The following is a 21,070-nucleotide window of genomic DNA, read 5'->3' as shown; positions in this document are numbered from 1 at the left end:
AGGCATCTTGAGGCTGGAACTAACCTTTATACTTCTCCATCCTTTAGAGTTTCAACAAATCATGTAAGAACTTTGCTATGCCTTTTAGATGATTTATTTATTTTATTTATTTATTTACCAAATTTCATCACTGCCCATCTCCCCCAAAAGAGGGACTCTGCCAAAACTATAGCATCTCAACCACAGCTGCTGGAACAAATTCAGGATTACCTATAATTCAGTACTATACTATCAGTGGGTACTCTATATATAATAATATCATCTTCTCTCACATTCCATTTAGATCTATTGTGTAGGCCTCAAGAAACCAGAGTGTGTGGAAATTGTTGCTTGGGCTATAGTTGGGAAGATGACTAGATCATGGTAATCAGTGAAGACTTGGTGAATAAGAACAGGAGCACAGATTGCTATTTCAGGACTCCAAAAGCTCTGTTAGTTATGAAATATGAAATAGTGTGCCTTCTAAAAATCCATGCCAAAATGTTTGTGCTGAATGGTACCACTATCCTTGTTGTATCATCTGCTGGCATATCCATTCAGGGTTCCAGTTTAATGTTCTTCAAAAACGAATATACTTCTATTCACTCAAAATTTATGATAAAATTTTGTGCTACCATACAATGATATAGTTAATATAAAATGGGGGGAGGGGTATCCAACTGATTCCTCCAACACTAAAATTGTCCTGTCTTCTCAAAGCCATTGTCAAACTCTCATGCCAGTTTTATGCCATTCTGACCCACAGAGCCCAAATCTGTATTCTGAAAGCTGGGTAGAAGTTGCTGAGGCTTTTTACCAAGCACAGCAGTAAGAAAATAACATTAAAACCCATAGGTCATAACCTGTTGCACTGCTTTTAATGGCTCTATGTTAAATATCACTAACTCTGGATCTCTAACAGACTTCATGGTAAACTGAGGCTGTCTAATATGACAGAATATTCAAGTAATTGTGAAATATAGAATTTCAAGAGTATTTCAATAGCAGTGTAAAATTAAAACAGATACCATTGCCACAGTAAGAATTAAATGACCAGGTACGTAGGCAATTTTAATTTTAAAAAGATGTAAAAATTCTAAAAGCACCCTAGAAATGAGAATCAACTATTTTCTTTTAAAAAAATAAAAGCCTAATTAAACCAAAATTAGATTAAATTAAAAATTAAATTAAAAAAGGTATTATCTGATAATCAAACAGCAAATATATTTATCAAATTTTGTTACTGAAAATATTCTTAGGAATATTCAGTGGCTAAAAAATAAAACATATTCAATTAAAATTTCAGAAGAAAAGAAAGAAATTTAAGGACTAGAAAAAGCTGCAACAGTATAAGTAGTTTTTAGCTTTTTCCTCTTTATTAATCTTTACAATGATGAAATGAGGCCTAGATGGAACCATAATTTAGTTGTTAATGAGAAGAATTGTTTCCAAGCCAGTATAAGCAATAATTACTACAGATGCACTGCAAAAAGAACAGGTTAATTCTTGCAGAACTAGGAAGGGATTAGTACTTGAACCATAGTGTAGAATTAAGCATAAAACTGTCAAGGCAGTATTAAAATTCAATTGAAATTTAATACACATTTTCAAACAAAATGGAGTTATGTAAGAGTAGTGGAACAGTAGAATATATTACCACAACAGGTCTCACATACTTTATCAGTCTTAGTAAGACATAGAGAGGAATAAAACGAATTATCAAAATTGTTTTAGTTTCCTCAGAAAATCTTCTATACCTCTGTGATTGACTGGTTTAATTTTCAGGGGCTGCAGCATATTCCCCTCTTCCCCCCAAATATCCTCTTTAATGCCATTTCATATTTTGGGCTTCCTTTTACTTTTAAAACAGTAACAGCAGTGTTCTTTGAAATTTCACAAACAGCAATAGGGCAATATCAAAGCCTTCTACTCTACATCAATCAAAACAGGAACAAAGGGGCCAGCCGCTGCCCCAGTGCCATGGTCACCAAGCTATGTTCGGCAAACAGGGCAAGGAAATCATGCTAATATGCATATTTAAACCACTACTATTAACATTTCCATTTCAATTCTTAGCTTGTGTACATAAACAAGAGTCTAGAAATGCCTTGTCATTTTATACTATGAAATGGGATTTTTTAAATTTTTCCTCCTTGGAAAAATGTGCCTTAAAGAAATAAAAGTGTTCTTGAGGAACCCCAGTCATGAGGTAGCAAGGTCAAGGAGTTGCTGGTGAACCAGTTGCACATGCTATTGGCTAACCTCAACCAAGTGAACCCATTCCAAGAGCATTCCAATATGCTACTGTGAGCAGCAGAAGACAAAAGCTAGACTGTTTCCTGGTTCGCAAAGGAGCGACTTCCCTCTTCAAATGCTCAAAGTTTTCAAATGCAAATTCACTGATAGGTACTTTCTTGGAATAATTGTCTTTCTCACAATTTCAGTCTGGCAAGTTAATGTGAGAGGAAGGGTTATGATGCAGACTCCTGTAACAATTGCTTTGGCTTTCGTGTAATGAAAAAAACGAGTCATGAGTGTTTTGATCACAACCATATGGCATGGTGCTTAAATAAGACAAATCTGCACTTCCAAAATGACAAAATCCTCCTTGGAGGAACTTCCAAGAACAGAGTTTATCACAGTCTTTTACAGCAGGGGCAGGCAACCTCTTGGTAACTGAAGGTTGGACTTTTCCCAACCTTCAATCCTGAGCAAGTGAGAGCCCCCATGAGCGTAACTCTACATGGGTAGAGCCAAAGTTCTCAGGTCTTCTCCTTAATTTTTGAACATATTTCTCATTTCATTTTTTAGTGAGTTATGCTTAAAGAAAGGCTAAAGAAGCACGTTTATGGGCCAGATTTGAGAGCCACAGAAAATCAGGTGATCTGATCAGGAATTACACTTAACCAATCTCTACTGGCTTTACCTGCTTTACAGGTTCCAATCAGTTTTAAATGTAATTTGTCATGTATTTCAGGAATTACTGTTCCTGAAATCCTCACCAAACACCTGAAATTAGTTGCATAATTCTTAGGTTCCTAGCCCACACATTTTATTCTTACATTTTGTGAATTTGGTTAATGTGGATGGCTGTATTATTGTTATTGTTACAGCAGTCAATAAAAGCTACTATTACTACAAAGCATTATTTTTAAACATTTTCACCATACTACAGCAAAAGATCATTGAAATACTCCTACAGGTAGTCCTCTTTTAACAACCATACTTGGGCCTGGAATTTCAGTTGCTAAGCAAAGTGGTCATTAAGTGAATCCAACCCGATTTTATGATCTTTTTTGCAGTAATTGTTAAGCAAATCACCGCAGTCATTAAGCGAACCATGTAGTTGCTAAGTAAATCACGTGGTTCCCCATTGATTTTGCTTGCCAGAAGCTGGCTGGGAAGGTCGAAAATGGAGATCACATGACCATGGCATGCTGTGATGGTCATAAATGCGAACCAGTTGCCAAGTGCCCAAATCGTGATCATGTGACCGCAGGGATGCTATGAAAGTCGAAAGTGTGAGAACAGGTTTTAAGTCACTTTTTCCAGCACCATCGTAAGTCCAAACCATCACTAAACGAATGGTTGTTAAGTGAGGACTACCTGTCTCTCTGAAATCTCAAAGGAAGCTAATTCTCTTTTATGAACAGCTCAGGCAATTTACAGAACTACACTATGACTTGTTAAAGAAGTAGAACTAGAGAGGACCCCCAAAGTTCAAAATAAAGCCTTTCCACCAACATCTACCTTGTGATATGCATCAGGCTATTGGGGATAGAGATAGAGAAATGTGAACTCATTTCACATTCTTGACCAAATGAGGAGGATATATACAGACCTTGCATTTCCCTTAAGGATAATCAGTACCATGAGAGCTACTTAAACACTCAGATAACAAGATATGTAATTTATATATTTAAAATAAACGTATTTATTTATTGAACTCCTCCCTGTTCAATTATAACATGTGCTGGGCCTTCCATGTTTTTGGCATCTGCTTAAGACATTCCTATTTACCTAGGCTTCTAGTTAAGTTATATTTCTGTCTTTTGATAGTACTGCTGTCCTGTCTGCATACAGTTTTGGGGGGGATGTTATAGTTTTAATTATGCTTTTAGACTAAAATATTCACTTTAATTGTAACTGCTTTTTTAATCAAGTATTTTTAACAAAGTACTCTTAAAATCATAACTGAATTGAGATTGTTAAGCAGCAACAAAGAAGGGAGGCATAATGTGCAGGCACTGTGCCAAGGCAGAGACTATGCCTGGGGCGATAAAAATTGTAGCCTACCCAATCTCCAGGATTGCTAACCATAAAAATGGTAACCAGGAAACGTTGCTTCTGTTAACAATTGATATAAGCAATACTTAAACATGAGCAGTAGAAAGTCCTCCAAGTGGGCACCAGTTGACAGATACAATATCCATGAAGAAAAATTGGTCAAAATGAGATTCTGTATGTTCCACCACTCACTACTATTTAGCTGGGCATGCAGATTGGCACACTGGGAAGCAAAGCAGTTACCCAGGAGTCGCCACCCCATATTTCCCAGCTTCCCACGTGGAATTTGCGAGGTCCACCTGATCTGCCTGGGAAAGAATCTGAGCGCTACATAGCAAGTAAGAAGAGATAGGTATTCAGCACTTGCTTTCAAAGAGTAGCAAATTTACAATGCACACTTAATAATATACATACTTATTGGAACAATGATCTAGAAACTGAACACTCTTTTTTAATAGATTAAAGAAAACATTAATAGAATACAAAAGAAGATGCATTTCTATCCTATAAATGCGTACTGACAGTAAATACTGCAGAAAGATAAAAGACCAAGGTTTCTTCTATTGAAAATAACCGTGTGAACAATTGATTGCCAAATAGAAATAATTTGAATGTTTATAAAAAATACTTGTAAGAACTGAATTCGTGTGTTAGCTTTTATGCTTTTACTCTGTTTTTATGTTGTAAACTGCCAGGAGTCATTTCTGTTGAATCTGGCAGCGTAAAAATACACAAAAAAAGTAACTGTTTATTTGAGCTAATGAAAATTGAGAATTTAATGATACTACAAATTGTGCACCAAGAATACCAGATTAAAAATTGCTCAAAACATCACCAAACCTCTTCCCATAATCATATTTCCCCAATATGGTATTCTCCAGATGTCCTGGAAGTGCAACTCCCAAATTTGCAGAAAATTCTAAGAATTTGAAAAACTGCTGTCCTGACATACTTAGTGGATACTAGTTGGGGTTGGTCTATACAGTTTGGATAATTTCCAAGTATGAAAGAGAATACTACTATATAACTTTCTCTCCTGCATAAATGTAAATTACTTGCAGGTGGTAAGAGTATTTTACAACTGATACATGCTTGATAATTCTGAGTATCAATCAGGTTAATGATAGCTACCATCAAGAGATGCAGGTAGTTCTTGCTTAACAACCACAACTGGGACTGCAATTTCGGCTGCTAAGCCAACTGGTCATTAAGTGAATCTGACCTGATTTTACAACCTTTTTTGCGGCGGTCCTTAAGCGAATCACCATGGGTGTTAAGTGAATCACCATGGGTGTTGAGCAAACCACATGGTCGTTAAGCGAATCACATAGTTTCCCATTGATTTTGCTTGCCAGAAGCCGGCCAGGAAGGCCGAAAATGGTGATCACATGACCGCAGGATGCTGTGATGGTCATAAATGTGAACCGTTTGCCAAGCACCAAAATCGTGATCACGGGGACGCTGCAATGGTCGTAACTGTGAGGAGTGGTCATAAGTTGGTTTTTTTCAGCACCATCATAAGTCCGAACAGTCACTAAATGAATGGTTGTTAAGCAAGGACTACCTGTACTAAAGGACAAGACCAAATGGCAACAGTTTGGCTAATCTTGATCACTGTCTCCTATAACCAATCCCGCCAACCTCTGCAAGATGAGATGGGACCACATCTAGATGGCACCAAGTTGAAAAGGGTCAAGCTCACGTAGACAGACGGTAATACAAAGTTGCCAAAACTAAACTGGTAAGTATACGGTAGCTCAATAAATGGATCGACATGTTTCATACCTTGCTAGTTGATGCCTTGTAAGTAGTCTTTAATTTCTGAGAGAGCTGACTGGTGCTATGGCTGGCTGTCAAAACAAATACATTTAAAGAAAGTTTGTTTTGAAACGCATTTGATTCCCTCATTTGATTGTTAACATCCTTCTAACTGATTGTCATCCTAAATTATGAAAAGCCAACTAAGAGAGGAGTATTTTTCTCAACTCTCTTCTTACCTTTGGTTTTCAGCTGCCCCTTGCTCAATTCTGCTCCATCAATGGCTTGGCCTTCAGCTGCTAAGCGTTCATTAAGTGTATCAATCTCTCTGCGTACTATCAGTAGCACAAAAGTTAATGTCAATGCAAAGAAGAATAATTCAATCACAGTTTTTAAGTTACCACATAACCCTTATCTCAAAGGCTATAATGTTCAGGATCATAATCTCTAACTTCCATCTACCATGTTTCTTTGCATACCATAGTTACAAAGATGCATAATGTGAAGGCAATTAATTCTCCAAATCTAGGATGAAGCTCTGTCCAGATCTTGGTTCTAAAATCACTGCTTCTAAAAGATTCATGCTGAATGCAAAATACCCGTCAGTAAAGCTAAATGAAAATTCAGGAAGGAAAGGCTTGGTATCTCCCCTCCAGACTCAAAAAGCCACTGCTTGCCAAATAACTTGTCTCTGTATGTAGTTCCATTCCAAACTGGAAAGAATAAACACAACGTATTCAGTATCCAGTCTGGATATCTGCAAACAGAAACTTATATTAATAAACACAAGTAACGAATAAGAGCCTCTGTAATTCCTCAACTGGAGGATTTACAAATGTATCAAGAAGTTTGTAGATATGCCCAGACCCTATTTACATAACACACGCATACACACACACAATAGCTCTGTAAAATGATCCCCCATGCACTCTAAGACCAAGGGAGGGGGAATTAGGCTATACATGCTGGCCCCCAAGAGCCATGGTCTCTGATCTTGACTCCTAAGCCAAATAGAATGCCTGAAGGGGGAATCAATGTTTGGATGAATACAGGGAGGCTCTTCCCCAAGGTGAAAATCAAATCACACAGGGTTCCTGAACTAGTTAGAAAACCTATGGGAGCAAGCTCCTCCTTCAAACCTTCTACCAGTGGACAATAGTCTTAGGATGCAGCTAGCGAGATAAGGGAGACTAGGATGCTCCCTTTCTCATATATTCCTGAAGGCAATATGAGGATAACTTCCATAGATGGCTTATTTGAGAAATAAAGTATTCCTCATCTCTTATTACCATTTCTGTGCTACCTCCTGACCAAACCTGGTACAGAAGACAAAATATAACTGCTATTTAAAGCAGAGACTCATAATCACTGCTTACTAGAATCAAGAATTTAGGATACCTAGCTTTTAAAAAATGGAATAGCACTACAGTACAGATACAAAAACTAACATATCTGAATGGTGATCCCCGTAAGCTTCAAATTAAGAGGGATCAAATGTACAGGCAATTGAAATTTTGGATTATGAATTCCATCAATTCCAGCTAATATAGCCAATGGAATGGATTATGGGAATTTTAGGGCAAATGAGCCAATGTGCACCAGGCTATCTATCCCAGATTTAATCAGTTTTAATAAAGAGATCTCAAGTAAGTACATAGGATTCTATTTCAGGTAACTTGAAAAATTTAACTAACCAGAGTTCACATGGGGTTGATAGTATAATTTATGGGAACAGAGATCCAGAATTGCAGTCTTGCATCTAGCATTTTTTAATCAGCACCTTATTTCAACTTCATATTTTTCCCCCAAAATTGCACAAACATAAACTCACATTCAAGATTCTCAATGTAGAGGTTCTCAAATTCTCTTTCTATTTGACCAAAAAGCTCCAGAAGTGTATTTCTAACAGATGATGGAAGCTTTGAATCCTAGGAAAGATAAAAATACCAAAGTTAAGTGAGAATTTTCCAGGACTCTGTTCTTTTCCTGCAACTGGCCCTTTATGCAAAGCCTGCTATTTCCATTATTTCAAAGCAGAGATTTGAAACTGAAACCATCCTTCTATCCACAAATCTATTTGCACTTTTTCTGAAACCATACTTTTCTCACACAACAGAGTTGTCCAAAGTTAGTTATCAGCAATTCGCATGTAGACAATGACTTGAAGAAAGGGAAACTATGTGAATGATGAGTCTACAAACAAAACCTTCTCAAAGACACACAAAAAGGATTTCAGTAAACCTAGAAAGGAACAGAATTAGATTTTATATCTGATGATGATGAAATAACTTCATTTCAGATAAAAGAGAGCAAACTATATGCCTCAGAAATGGCAAATTTCTAATGCTTAAAACAGTAGGCTGTGCCTTTAGTATTACATGATGGAAAGTTACTCTCATTTTAAATATCTGAAGTTTTAAACTAATAATAGTCAGTGCACAAAGGCAGTCTAACAACTATTTATCCTTGGCACAGCCTCACAATATTTCTACTCCAGTTGAATAATCCATAACATACCAGATATAGCAAGATGAGCCAGGCAGTAACCCTTACAAACTGTTCAGTCTAGAGCAATGTTTCTCAACCATGGCAACTTTAAGGGAGGTGGAGTTGAACTCCCAGAATTCCCTAGCCAGCTTGCTGGGGAAGTGAAGCTTGCTGGGGTTGAAGTCCACCTCTCTTAAAGTTGCCATGGTTGAGAAACACTGATCTAGAGCGAAGATGAGATTTTACAAAGAGTCTGTTTGCAAGTTTTGTTGACAATTTAAAACTGTGAAAAATAACTACTTAATTTTTAAAATTACATTTGAAATGTAAATATTCAAACTATACTTCCCTAGAATAAACTTGCAGGAAAACACTGCATATCCTGAAGTGTCATATACATTGAAGGGCAAAAAAAGACTGAGATAGAAGAACTCAGCCATCTCCCAAAACAAAACAGCTCAGATCTTTAGAGCGGAGTCAGATTTTCAGGATGAGTTATCTGTTTGCTACAGACTTAATTCATACTTCAACCAGAAAATGAGTTACATTCAAACATCCTTTTTTCAGTTGTCATGACAGTGAGTGAAGCAAGCCCAAGATATATCCAAGTATCAAAAGTATTTTCCCTCAACACTTGTAGTCCTCTACATTAGAGCAGAAAATTTCAGCCCTGCTTGACATTTGGTTTTTAGGTTTGTTTTAAGGCCTTGTGGGTGATACAAAATTAATCTTGGTACTTAAGGGAATATTATCAAGGCATTAAACTACTTTGATCAGTTAGCAATGAAATCAAACACCCACTTTCCAGTCCAGTTTACCTGGCCTTCTAGCATCTCCCTCTGCAATCCCGATCGCTCTTGTTCAGAGCTGTTGGTTCTTCGTATAGAAAGACTGTGAGATTTTCGTTTCTGCTTTGCTTGGCGAGCGCTGGCACAGCTTCCACTTTCTGTGGGCATTACTTCAAAACAATCACTTTCCAATAGCTGCAAAGATAAACTAAAGCCAAGTATTAAATATTATAATTTGCTCTAAGGAACTATTTTTCTAGGTAGTAAATGTAAGGGAAACATTTAGTCCTACTAAAAGATACCGTTGTGTTGAGGTACTTGTTAAGGTAATGAGTAATGAGACAGTGAAAATTCTTCCTCCACACCTTTTAATATTACTTGCCAACTATTAATCCATTCGATATTTTTTTACAAATCCCTTTGAGTTATAACTATTATCCAGATGCACTTCCTATGAAAAATCCAAAATGCTTCCGACAAAACATACATTCTACAGGACTACAGTGACATACATTCAAAGTTAGAAACCTAAGAAGGGGATGGCTGAAGGGCAGTGACAAGTAAATTATCTAGATTCAAATAATTGTCCAATGGGTGCTCTCTTTATTTATTTATTTATTTATCAAATTTGTCGCCGCCCATCTCCTCCGACTGGAGGGACTCCGGGCGGTTTACAATCTAAAACAATAAATATATAATAAAATTCCAATAAAATCCCTCTAAAGCAATTTCTCAATTACCCCACCCCATTATTCTAAATGGCAACAATTTAGTAAACGCAGCCATTCCCGTCAAATCCATTCTATGTCAAGTGCCATGACCATAAACCGTGCTACAGATATAAACTTCCCAAAAAGTTTTCAGCAGTTAATCCTACTGATACCATGAAATGGATTTATTAATTTTGTAATACTTTCCTCTATTAAGTCACTGTTATGCATTTTAAAATTTAATTCCATAAATGAATTTCAATTAAACTATCTAAATTACCTGACAGAACACTTCAACTTCTCTCACTCATGCATGAACAATTTGGCTCCCTTAAACCATCAAATTGTACGACGTTTTTGCTGTGTCAAGTGAACAGCCCCCTATTCGAATCTAACACTATATATGACCCTATTAAGCAAGGACCATTTCCCATCTTTTTACCTATCTAAAATTCAATTAGTTAGGGCTGCAATACTGTAATTAACAGTGCTTTCTAAAAACCTAAAAAGTGACCATCATTTATTCAGCAATAGTTCTTTCTTTATACAGGTACTCCTCGCTTAACGACCCTAATTGGGACAGGAATTTCCACCACTAAGTAAAGCAGTTGTTAGGTGAAACATCACTAAGCACTGCTTAGTGACAGCAATTTTGACAATCCTGGTTGCGGTTATTAGACCAGGACTGCACCGTCATTAGGCCAGGACCTCACGTTTCTCCTGCCCTGCCGCACTCACCTCCACTTCACCTCTCCCCCACCTATCTCTCCCCCATCTCTGTTCTTTTGGCTGCCCTGCATTCTGCTGCCGCCTCCCCCAGCTCCCTCAGCTGAACTTCACCATCTTCTTCCTCCCACTGCTGAGACACACCCAGCCGAGCTACTGCTGACCCTTTGCAAGGCCCTCACACAGCCTCCCCGGCAGAGGCCACGTGAGGCTCTGGGGAGCCACACGAGGGCCTTGCGAAGGGCCAGCAGCTACCTTGGCCAGGCAGACCTCACCAGCAGAGGGAGGAAGAAGACGGCAAAGCTCAGCTAGCGGTGCTGGGGGGCGGCAGGGGGAGGAAGTGGCAGAGTGCAAGGAGGCCAAAAGGGCAGAGATGGGGGGAGACAGGCAGGTGGGGAGTTGACACGCATGCTGCAGTCATAAATGCAAGGCAGGCTGCAAAGCACCTGGATTTTGATTGCGTGACTACAGGGGCCCTGCAAACAGCCATAACTTTGAGGACTGGTCATAACTACCATTCATTCAGTATCATCATAACTTCGAACAGTTGCTGAACAAATGGTCATTAAGCAAGGACTACCTCTAATACTTGTTTGTATTAAATTACTAGCAAAAACCCTGGAGGGCAGGTTTCTCCTTAACAGAAATAGTCCTCTCTTCCTTCATGGGAAAAGAGTGTTTCTTCTAAGAAGGAGCCTGAAATATGCTTGGATCATCTAAAAAAAGGATATTCTGTTTGGTTCAGAACAATTATTTTGTGTCTATTAATTTTTAATCATTTATAGTCATTCCAGTTTGGAATTATGGGAGTTGTAGACCAACATGTTTGGAGTTAATGTGGTAGGAAAGATTACATCCACCCCTCCATTTATCAAGTTTTGAAAATCCAAGATTATAAGAAGTATAGGCAAAAAACAAGTATAAGCTTTGTAAATTGATGCAGTGTAAAGAAAGCTCTGGAAATCAGTTCGAAATGATTTCTTAGTGGACTCTGTTCAGTCACAAGTACTGACAGCTCATTATCATTTTCATGTGGATTTTTGACTAACAAGCAAGAGATACAATATCAACTGCTTTCAAGCGAAGCTTCACTTTAAGTTAAGTCAATTGATAAATGGTATTATGTATCACCAAATTCACACCATAGATCATATAAAAAAACATCCACTACGTATTATAAAAATGCTTCTCAAGCTTTTTTTAAGTAATCAGAGATTTGCATTTCCTTCTTCTCGTATTAACTCTGTACACACAAACCTCTAGCCTTGAGTTATGTCGTTAGTTCCTATCTTACAAAACTGGAGGAACAGCTTCCTGTTTTGTTATAGGTCCTTTTCAATTCCATCTCAAAGAGAAAGAGACACCCAAAGCCACAAGTAATGTAAAATAAACCTGGGGAATTGAATTAAGGCATGCTGGCATCCACTATTTTGTTATTTGTGAAACAACTAGACTGTATGTGCTATACAAAATACATGTAGACATGCCCTGGCCAATAGGCACACAGTTGAATTTAGACAGACACTGAAAAGCTTAAACATTAAAAGAGCAATAGACCAGGCATAAGAACCCTAAAAAACATCCATTTTGAGAACCAGATGAAAAGTTATTCACTCGTGAAGTGCTAACAGCTTAGACAGCTGGACATTATCACTGTGTTTCACAATACTAATGTCCCATCGCACATGTTCGTGCATCAGATACACAAATATCAAACTTCATTTCAAGCAATATATCTGTTTCACATGCAAGCTACCCTGAACAGTTTGTAAGATCATCTGCTGAAGCTAAAAAAAAGTGGCAGGCAAGAATTTGCATAGAAGAAATGTAACAGGCACGATCAGATTTCAACAGCCAACTGAAATGTGATATTTCTCCTACCCTGAGAAACGATGTGTACAAAAATCAGGTACACCACTGGATGCAACAGCAGAGTCAATGTACATTTTCTCACAAATAAACACAACAGGAAGACAATGCAGGAAAAACGTCATATATAAGTAGCGCTAGGTGTAGTTTGTATTATTTTTAAGGCTGTATCCTATATCCACTTACTTTAATATCAATGGGGTTATTTTTGATGCAATATACAGTGGTGCTTAAAAGTTTGTGAATCCTTCTGAATTTTCAGTATTTCTGCATAAACTTAAGATCTATCAATGTGGTCACTAGGAGTTGAAAACAACTTGATGGCACATTATCAATCAATCAATCAATCTGCACAAATATGACTTAAAACTTGATCTGCTCTCCTCACTAGTCCTAAAACTAGATAAACAGAACTCAATTATTTATTTATTTTTATCCCACCTTTATTATTTTTTATAAATAACTCAAGGCGGCGAACATACCTAATACTCCTTCCTCCTCCTATTTTCCCCACAACAACCCTGTGAGATTAGGTGAACTGAGAGAGAGGGACTGGCCCAAGGTCACCCAGCCGGCTTTCATACCTCAGGCAGGACTAGAACTCACAGCCTCCTGGTTTCTAGCCCTTAGAAGGCCCTTAACCACTAGACCAAACTGGCTCTTAGACAAATGAGTCAAAAAAATTATACTTGTTCATTTATTTATTGAGGAAAATGATTCCCAGGTTTTGAAACTAGTGTGAGACCAGACAGGATGACACATAATAGTAGGCATCAGGCAACCCCAGTACTCAGACCTAGAAAAACTGTATTGACAATGGAGCATCCTGGCATCATCAAACCCATTGAGTCTAGGAAGATTCAACCACTCAGATTTCAGCTTGTCATAACTACACACCTAGAGACTGAGCAGAGCCATATATGTTCAGCCCAGGCGATAATACAGCCAGACACCATCTGCACCTAGATCCAACCTTCACAACTATGGTGAATTTGGACTTTCACTGGGGCCAGAAAATGATCCCTTCCCTCTGCCCCAATCCCAAGATTTAACTTTTGTTGTTGTTTATTCATTTAGTCGCTTCCGACTCTTCGTGACTTCATGGACCAGCCCACGCCAGAGCTTCCTGTCGGTCGTCAACACCCCCAGCTCCCCCAGGGACGAGTCCGTCACCTCTAGAATATCATCTATCCATCTTGTCCTTGGTCGGCCCCTCTTCCTTTTGCCTTCCACTCTCCCTAGCATCAGCATCTTCTCCAGGGTGTTAGATTTAACTAGAATGGCATAAACCAGATGCTACACGAACCATTAAGATATACCCAAGAACAGGAATTCACAGCCTCAAGCAACCTCCTATTTTTCTTTTGATTACCACATCTGGCTGCAAAGCCTCAGTGACTTTGATCTCCTGGTGGATGAAAGCTTGCAACAAACCAGTTTGCAAGACTCAAAGTAAGCCTCTCTCACAGGGAACTGTGGCCCCACTCCACGAGAATCACAGCTTGCTCTGGCCACCCTCAACATTAACGCCTGCCAGAAGCCATCTTTAAGGCTATAGTCTTGAAATGCAATCACAACATAACATGGTTAAACAAAGTGCAATATGAAATCATTACATATGTAAAATGTAAATTCACCACATTGTGACATGGATTTAGGCTAGGAAATTCTAGTAGGCAGTGAACAAAGACTGTCGCAATAGCCTGCTCAAGTGACACAACCAGGTCATAAGGCATAGGAGGCATTACTGAAATCCTACCCTAATAGCATTTTCATGTCACTGCTGCAGGCAAAGCTCGCTACCATGACTTTTGACAGAATATCCCAAAGGCATATTTTGTGTTTTATGAATATTAAGCAAAAGGAAGCAGGAAGGGGAAAGTGGCAAGATACCACTGGACTACTCCTGTTAACAAGGCTTGTCCATTTCAGCAACCTTCCAGCTATATTATTTTGTTTGTTTCTTAGAGATCTCACTTGTCCTTTCTTCAAAGGAAGCATACCCTCCATTCCTTCCTCCTATTTTTTCCCACAAAAACAACCCCATGAGGCAGATTGGGCTGGGGAAGCAATTATCCCAAAGTGAGTTTCTGTGGATGAAGATGAAGTAGAACCTTGATTTCCTCAGCTTTCTTCAAAACCTTTACCTCTCTGCTCCATTGGTTCTACTGATGCAGTTGTATCAAACACTTTATCTGTGAACCCTTAACACATCTATACTCCCTTTCCACTACTGCTCCTTTAAAATATACACAACATTTGATGTGGCTAGAGAGATTAAAATATGTAGGTTCATCTGAACTACACTGACACACACAAAAAGGGATTTTTTTAAAGTTACCCAGTAGCACAACAGAGCTACAATTCTTCTTTCAGAACCCAAAGTATGTTTCCTTTTGTTCCCTGTAACTATTTTCCCAAAATGTTACCATGGAGTAGGAAGAACACATTTGAGTATCTAGATCAGGGCCTGGCAACTTTTGGGTGGATGTGGACCACACCTTTTTCTTCTTTCTGCACCAAGAGACAGAACAGGTGAGGCCACATCACAAAATTGGCAGGGGTTGCATTTTCTAAATCTGAGCAGGTATGAACTTTAAATGAGTTCACCCATTCTTAGGTTTTTAGAAAATCAAAGTAGCCCTTGAAACACCAGAAAACCATATCACAATTCTTTGCATGTTGCTTCCTGACAGGCAATGGGCAATATGGTAGGAGGTTGAGAATGGGCCATGCTTGGGCACAGGGATCATTATTTCTGACCAATCCCCCCTCCTAGCTCTCAGACCTCATCCCAAGAGCCAGGGCACGAGATCCTTAGGGCTCCGGCATTTCAACTGCTGCTGTAGAATGCCAGATCTGTCTGTAATAAAAATTTAATCATGGATGACAAGGCAGACCTGGCCTGCATCATCAGACCTGGGTGAGGAAGATGTTCTCTTCTCAGAGATCTCCAAGTTTCAGGTCTGGCACCAGCCATGGTACCAAGGGATGGGAAAGAGTCATCTATTAAGACTCTGCGGGCATCAAGAGGCACAACTCCACAGATAACTGGACAGATCTTGTTTGTGTGGCTGGGCCCAAAGAGCCAGCTGGATTTTCTTCTGCTCCACTCACCATGCTGCACAGCAGCAACCCACAGCATGATCTGGTAGGGAGTTTGTTTGAGACCTTGGTCACCCACTGGAATAGGAAGGTGACTACTTGGCCAGATTGCACTGGAATGGCCTCTCCCTTCTCATAGATCCACTGCAGCTCCATGGTTTAATGAGGAGTGCTGAAGCAGAAGAGATGCCTACAGTACTTCTGGAAGAAGACCCATCTCAGATCTGACCGGATACTGGTAAGAGCTCACATTTCAGCCTAAACAGAAGTGATTCAAGTGGCAAAAAAATATTTTGCTGCTCTTTTTGCATCTGTGGAATGCTGCCCACAGCCTTTTTTTAAGACAACCCTTTCCCTCCTAGGGAAGGAGGATTGCCAAGACTTGGCAGACAACTGCCCCGGATCTGAGCCAACTTGGACTCTAACTGGCAGTGCAATGGAGATGACTGGATCTTTGTCCTGTGAAGTAATCTGAGATCAGTTGAATTTATGAGTCTTGGGGAAGCAGATAAGGGTCTCTGTAATGTCATCTTTACCATTTCTCAGCTGGATCACTGTCCCTTATGGTTGGTAAGGGGTCCTGTGAGGTGACAGGAGGTTGTATCCATAATTAATGCTTTGGATGACAGAGTGTTCCCATCACCTTTGAAAAAGGCCATGATGTACTCCCTGCTCCAGAAGCTTTTACTCATTTTGACTATTTTTGACAATTTTAGACCAGTTTCTATCCATCCCTTTTTTGGGGAAGATGGTACAGAAAGTGGTGATACTGCAACTTCAGAGAATCCTCGAAGACTATCTGTATCTGTGACACTGAGGTTACAGGCCAGGGTTCAGCACAGAAACTGCACTTGTAGATGACCCTTGGAAAAACCAGGACCAGGGGAGTGCCCAGGCCAAGTATCATCAGTATGCTGATGATATCCAATTATATATCTCAGCCCTGGGCCAAACAGGTGACATGCTAACCCAGTATCTAGAGGCTGCCAGGTCTGGGTGGGAAGAAAACAGACTGAAAGAATCCCTCCAAGATGGAATGGCTTTGAGTCTGTGAGCCAAATGACTCCAAGGTAATACCATCTTTGACTCTGAATACAGTTGTACTTGCCTGCTCAGAGGTGATCTACAAATATGGGAGTCCTCTTAAATTTACAGCTCCTGTTTAAAGACTAGGTGGCAGCTGTAACCAGGACAGCTTTTGCACAGTTAGACTGGGAAGCCCTGCTCAAAGTCATTCAGATGCAATTCAAGGTGCTGGTTGTCACTTTTAAGACCCCATATGGCCCTGGACCTGGTTACCTGCAGGACAACCTTCTCCTGTATTCACCTGCCCTTCCAATCAGATTGAATAAAGTAAATTCCCTCCACATCCAGTCTCTCCAAAAATGTCATCTTATAAGACCTTGGAAATGGGCCTTTTTTATCATTGCCCTATGTTTTGGAACTCCCTTCCTATGAAGATCTGGTCTACCCCTTCCCTCCTGGGTTTCAGGAGAGTACTTAAGAGCCGGCTTTTCCATCTAGCCCAGAAAGAAGGCAAGTTATGAATGTTGGGATGTATTGGCAGATACATGACTTAGACTGTTTTTTTGTGGGGGGGGGCTTGATGGTCTTGGTGGGATTTTTTTTAAGTCTTCTTCTTGGGTAGGTTTATTAATTTTTTATTGGGAGGTTCTTTTTTAGATGTTTTGTTAGCTGCTCAGAGCCTTTAGGAATGGTAGAATACAAATAAAGTAAATAAAACCATTTTGCTAGCTTTATCAGATGAGACTCAGCCCAAAAGAAATGTTACTGGCACTCTGATTTAGCACTACATTTCTTTGGCTACATATGTCTGCATTTGATTCTTTAAATCAGCCTTTCTGAACTTTCTGACCCTGGAGGAACCTTTGAAATATTTTTCAGGCCTCAGGGAACCCCTGCACATTCAGGCTCAAATACAGGCCAGAAGTTACAAAAGTTACGAAATTATTATATTCGTTTCATGTATAGGCCTGTATATATGCATTAACAGCGTTCTTAAACTAAAAATAAAGAATGAAACTTACCTCTTTAATGTGAAGTTGCCCGAATTTGAAATGATTTTATACATAAATCATGATCTCCCAGGGAACCCCTAGTGACGTCTTGCAGAAGCCTAGGGTTCAACAGAACCCTGGTTGAGAAACCCTGCCTTAAATACTACTGAGATAGGCCAGGTCAAGAAATAGACATGGTAGGATTCTAGGAATATTCTTTATTGTACTAAAGTAGAATAGAATCTTGAAAGCCTGTCTAAGTTTCTTTCTGTCTCATCTTATAGAAATAAAATCAAGGGTGAATTATTTTGGCTCTGGTGTAAGAACTGTGTAATTTTTTTCTGCAAGTCCCCTTTAACGGTTTGTTTATTCCTCCCCCCTCGGCTCATTCATTCCTTCCCTATCCCCATAGTCAGCTCTAAATTCCTTTATAAATACTCACAAGTGCAATTCATTCATATAAGGATAGATCACATGCAAAAAATCATTCACTTTAAATAATTCACATATTGACAAATTTTATACATAAGGTAGCAAAGAAGTATTCCATACAATAACAAGATAGAACAACAATCGATAACATCATTACAGCATTTCATTATAAATGCTTTCTACATTCATGTCAAGTATAATTTGCTTTAAACATTCCATGATAAAGCAAGAAAGGTCAAGCTTAACACTCTAGCAATGGTGTTCTAAGGTTTCCCTAATAAATTACCTAACACAGAAATAGCTGATATTCTCAAAAGCTTGCTTATCAGAGATTTAACAGTGAATAATGTGTGTACAATGTGTTATGTAATTAAGAGGGGGGGATCCCACAGGCATATCTATCTGAAAGCTAACAGACTATTTTTGTGTTACCAGAAGTGTCAGAACACTAAAAGAATGACTAAATTAGCCTGCTTCCTTTCTTGTTCCTTGAAAATGACTTAAATCCCTGAATTCCTAGCCAACATCCCATTCTGTTTGGCATTTTGGGAATGGAAGACCTTTATGGGAGCCTTAGAGGCAAAAGCTCACCTGAGAAAGGATGAGCAGAGTCAGTCCCCTCTCAGTGTAGAAAGAGGGAAATGGCAAATCAATTCCAAAAATGTTTCTCAGGAAAACCACATGGACTTGGAGGTCCATGTAGTTGCCAAGAGTCAATCCTGAGTCAAAAGGACTGAAAAAAAAGGAGAACGTGGAGGGCTGGAAGATCAAGATACAACAGTAAAGCTTAAAATGGTTTTGCATGGAACGTGAAAGATATGAATGGAAACATTTTTGTATCTAGCAGTATTCAACAATAGGAAACCCCTCTTAGTATCTGAAATACCACAGTTCAGATCCAGTTCTACTGTTTCATGAAAATTTGGCCCTAATTTTCATTTGTTTGTAAACCATTTCCAAGTAACGTATTTCAAGGTTGCCGAAACTTAATGCAAAGCAAATATAGCACACTATAGTCAATGACACAACACTAATTCAGTTACAACCATATGACTTGACGGCAGATGCAAAATGCCAGTCAGCACACCAAATAGTGTCAACAGTTTGCAGTGGGCTTTGTTTTGTTAGTAGAAAGTAATTCTACACACATTCTGATAAATTAACTATGACAATAATTGACATTAAGTTAACCACCCAAGGAGTTTTTTAATCATTTAAATAAACAATCACTAAGTAATTATGCCCTCCACATAGACAAGATTTATGCAGCAAATGAGCCACCAACTTTTACAGTAATCACAAAATGTGGGTACAATTACAATCTGGACTGGCAAGTGCAGGGGTCCAGCTTTACTCCTCTCTCATAGACATCCACATTCCTCCTACCTTTCTAGGCAGGAAAAGAGCAAACAGTGAATTACCACAATTTTTTTAACATTAACTCTATTGCCAACTTTAATAATATTGGTTTAACAGCTTTGTACCATAGAAAGGCAATTCAAACATCATATTTTAAGAACACAGTTTATTTTAAAAATGTCTATATGACATTTCATCTATGTGTACTTAACGAAGTCCTCATGTATTTAAGTGGATTTGTTATAATACAGATAAAAGATAACACTTCAAAACACTGTGCCAAAGGTGATCTCACAAATGAGCTGGCACTGAATTTACTGACAGATAAGATCCATGAGTTTATATTAAGCAAAGAAAAAATAGTGGAAATAGCACTGAACATATGTTTTCAAGGATGCTTGCTCAAGTATGTTCTCTCTCCCACTTCACAGGGCTAAGAGACAGACTGAGTCCAGATACACTAACCTGCATTCACTGAAGAAGAGTAACAACCAAATGTAAAAGAGAAGAAAGCTATATGTTAAAATTTGTTTAATGGCTAAATATTATATGCAGTACAGGACAGCAGTTGACCACCAGTCCAATTTCTTTTCTCCTTTCCTATTGTTACTGGGGGACAAAGTTTCTGAGCCACTATAAAATCTGACAAAATAGAACACTTTACAGGAGTGAAATGTCAGCACCTAACAAGAGCACAAAAACGAAAGAATGAAATATCCTCACAATAAACAACTTTGATCCAGAACTGGACCCAGTAAATAAGCTGGCAAAGCCAAAGAACTGATGCAGAAAACCCAGGTCACATACTGCAGAGACATTAGCCCTCTTCACAAGAGTTAAATGTGGAGCACTGCAAACAAGCACTAAGGATATTGTAGGACCTCCCTCTCCCATAGAAGCCAACATGGACTTTTGAGTGGCAGTGTAAACAACTGCCAGAAAAAAACACCACTAGAACCACATGAACAGAAGTTACACAAAATAAAGCTCTACATTAAAACATCAGTAAGAAGTGCTTTGCAATGGACATCAGCACCAAACTCTTCTTTGGAGTCCTTATCTTACAGTTCACTTTATCCTCCTTATCTTAAGCATGTCTGATGAACATGTATGCTTCAAACCTACACCGGGAAAGGGAGCTGACAGTGGGGGAGATGCTGTTGACTCTCTTCCCTGGCGCCTGGGAGGCTGCCAGGGACTGGCTGTGAGTGACAGACTGGACTCCTGGCAAGTCAGATTTGCCACCAGAGTTATGCCTTGATGGGCAAGCACATACTACCCATCAGGGAGTGGGTTCGCAAATTGGGGTTCCTATTAGACTCACAGCTCGATCAGCAGGTGGAAGCCGTGGCCAGAGACAGCTATGCGCAACTCTGGTTGGTGCACCAGTTACAGCCTTACCTGGGTCAGGGGGACTTGGTAGCAGTAACTCATGTCTTAATCATCACTTGTCTAGACCACTGTAATGCACTCTACTTGTCCTTAAAGAATATTCAGAAACTGCAGTTGTTTCAAAAGGCAGTGGGCCACATACTTTCAGGCTCTGGACGTT

General features: G+C 39.1%; 1 protein-coding gene across 2 annotated transcripts in view; it reads right to left on the bottom strand.

Annotated features, from left to right (window-relative positions):
- Window positions 1–21,070, bottom strand: part of WDR37 (WD repeat domain 37) — a 46,680-nt gene that overhangs the window by 23,494 nt on the left and 2,116 nt on the right. Inside the window, exons 2-5 of one of the 2 annotated variants that reach the window (XM_063303415.1) lie at window positions 9,330–9,507; window positions 7,856–7,952; window positions 6,264–6,359; window positions 6,052–6,116 (exon numbers count right to left, since the gene is read on the bottom strand). In XM_063303415.1, coding sequence (XP_063159485.1) covers window positions 6,052–6,116; window positions 6,264–6,359; window positions 7,856–7,952; window positions 9,330–9,467 — 396 coding nt within the window. In that variant the 5' untranslated portion in view covers window positions 9,468–9,507. The remainder of the gene's footprint in view (window positions 1–6,051; window positions 6,117–6,263; window positions 6,360–7,855; window positions 7,953–9,329; window positions 9,508–21,070) is intronic. The other variant, XM_063303416.1, reaches the window with a different exon arrangement.

This window comes from Candoia aspera, chromosome 4 (genome assembly GCF_035149785.1).
Source record: "Candoia aspera isolate rCanAsp1 chromosome 4, rCanAsp1.hap2, whole genome shotgun sequence".
Classification (NCBI taxonomy): domain Eukaryota; kingdom Metazoa; phylum Chordata; class Lepidosauria; order Squamata; family Boidae; genus Candoia; species Candoia aspera.
The sequence above is the reverse complement of the archived record's forward strand: the minus strand, read 5'-3'. Positions and strand labels throughout refer to the sequence as shown.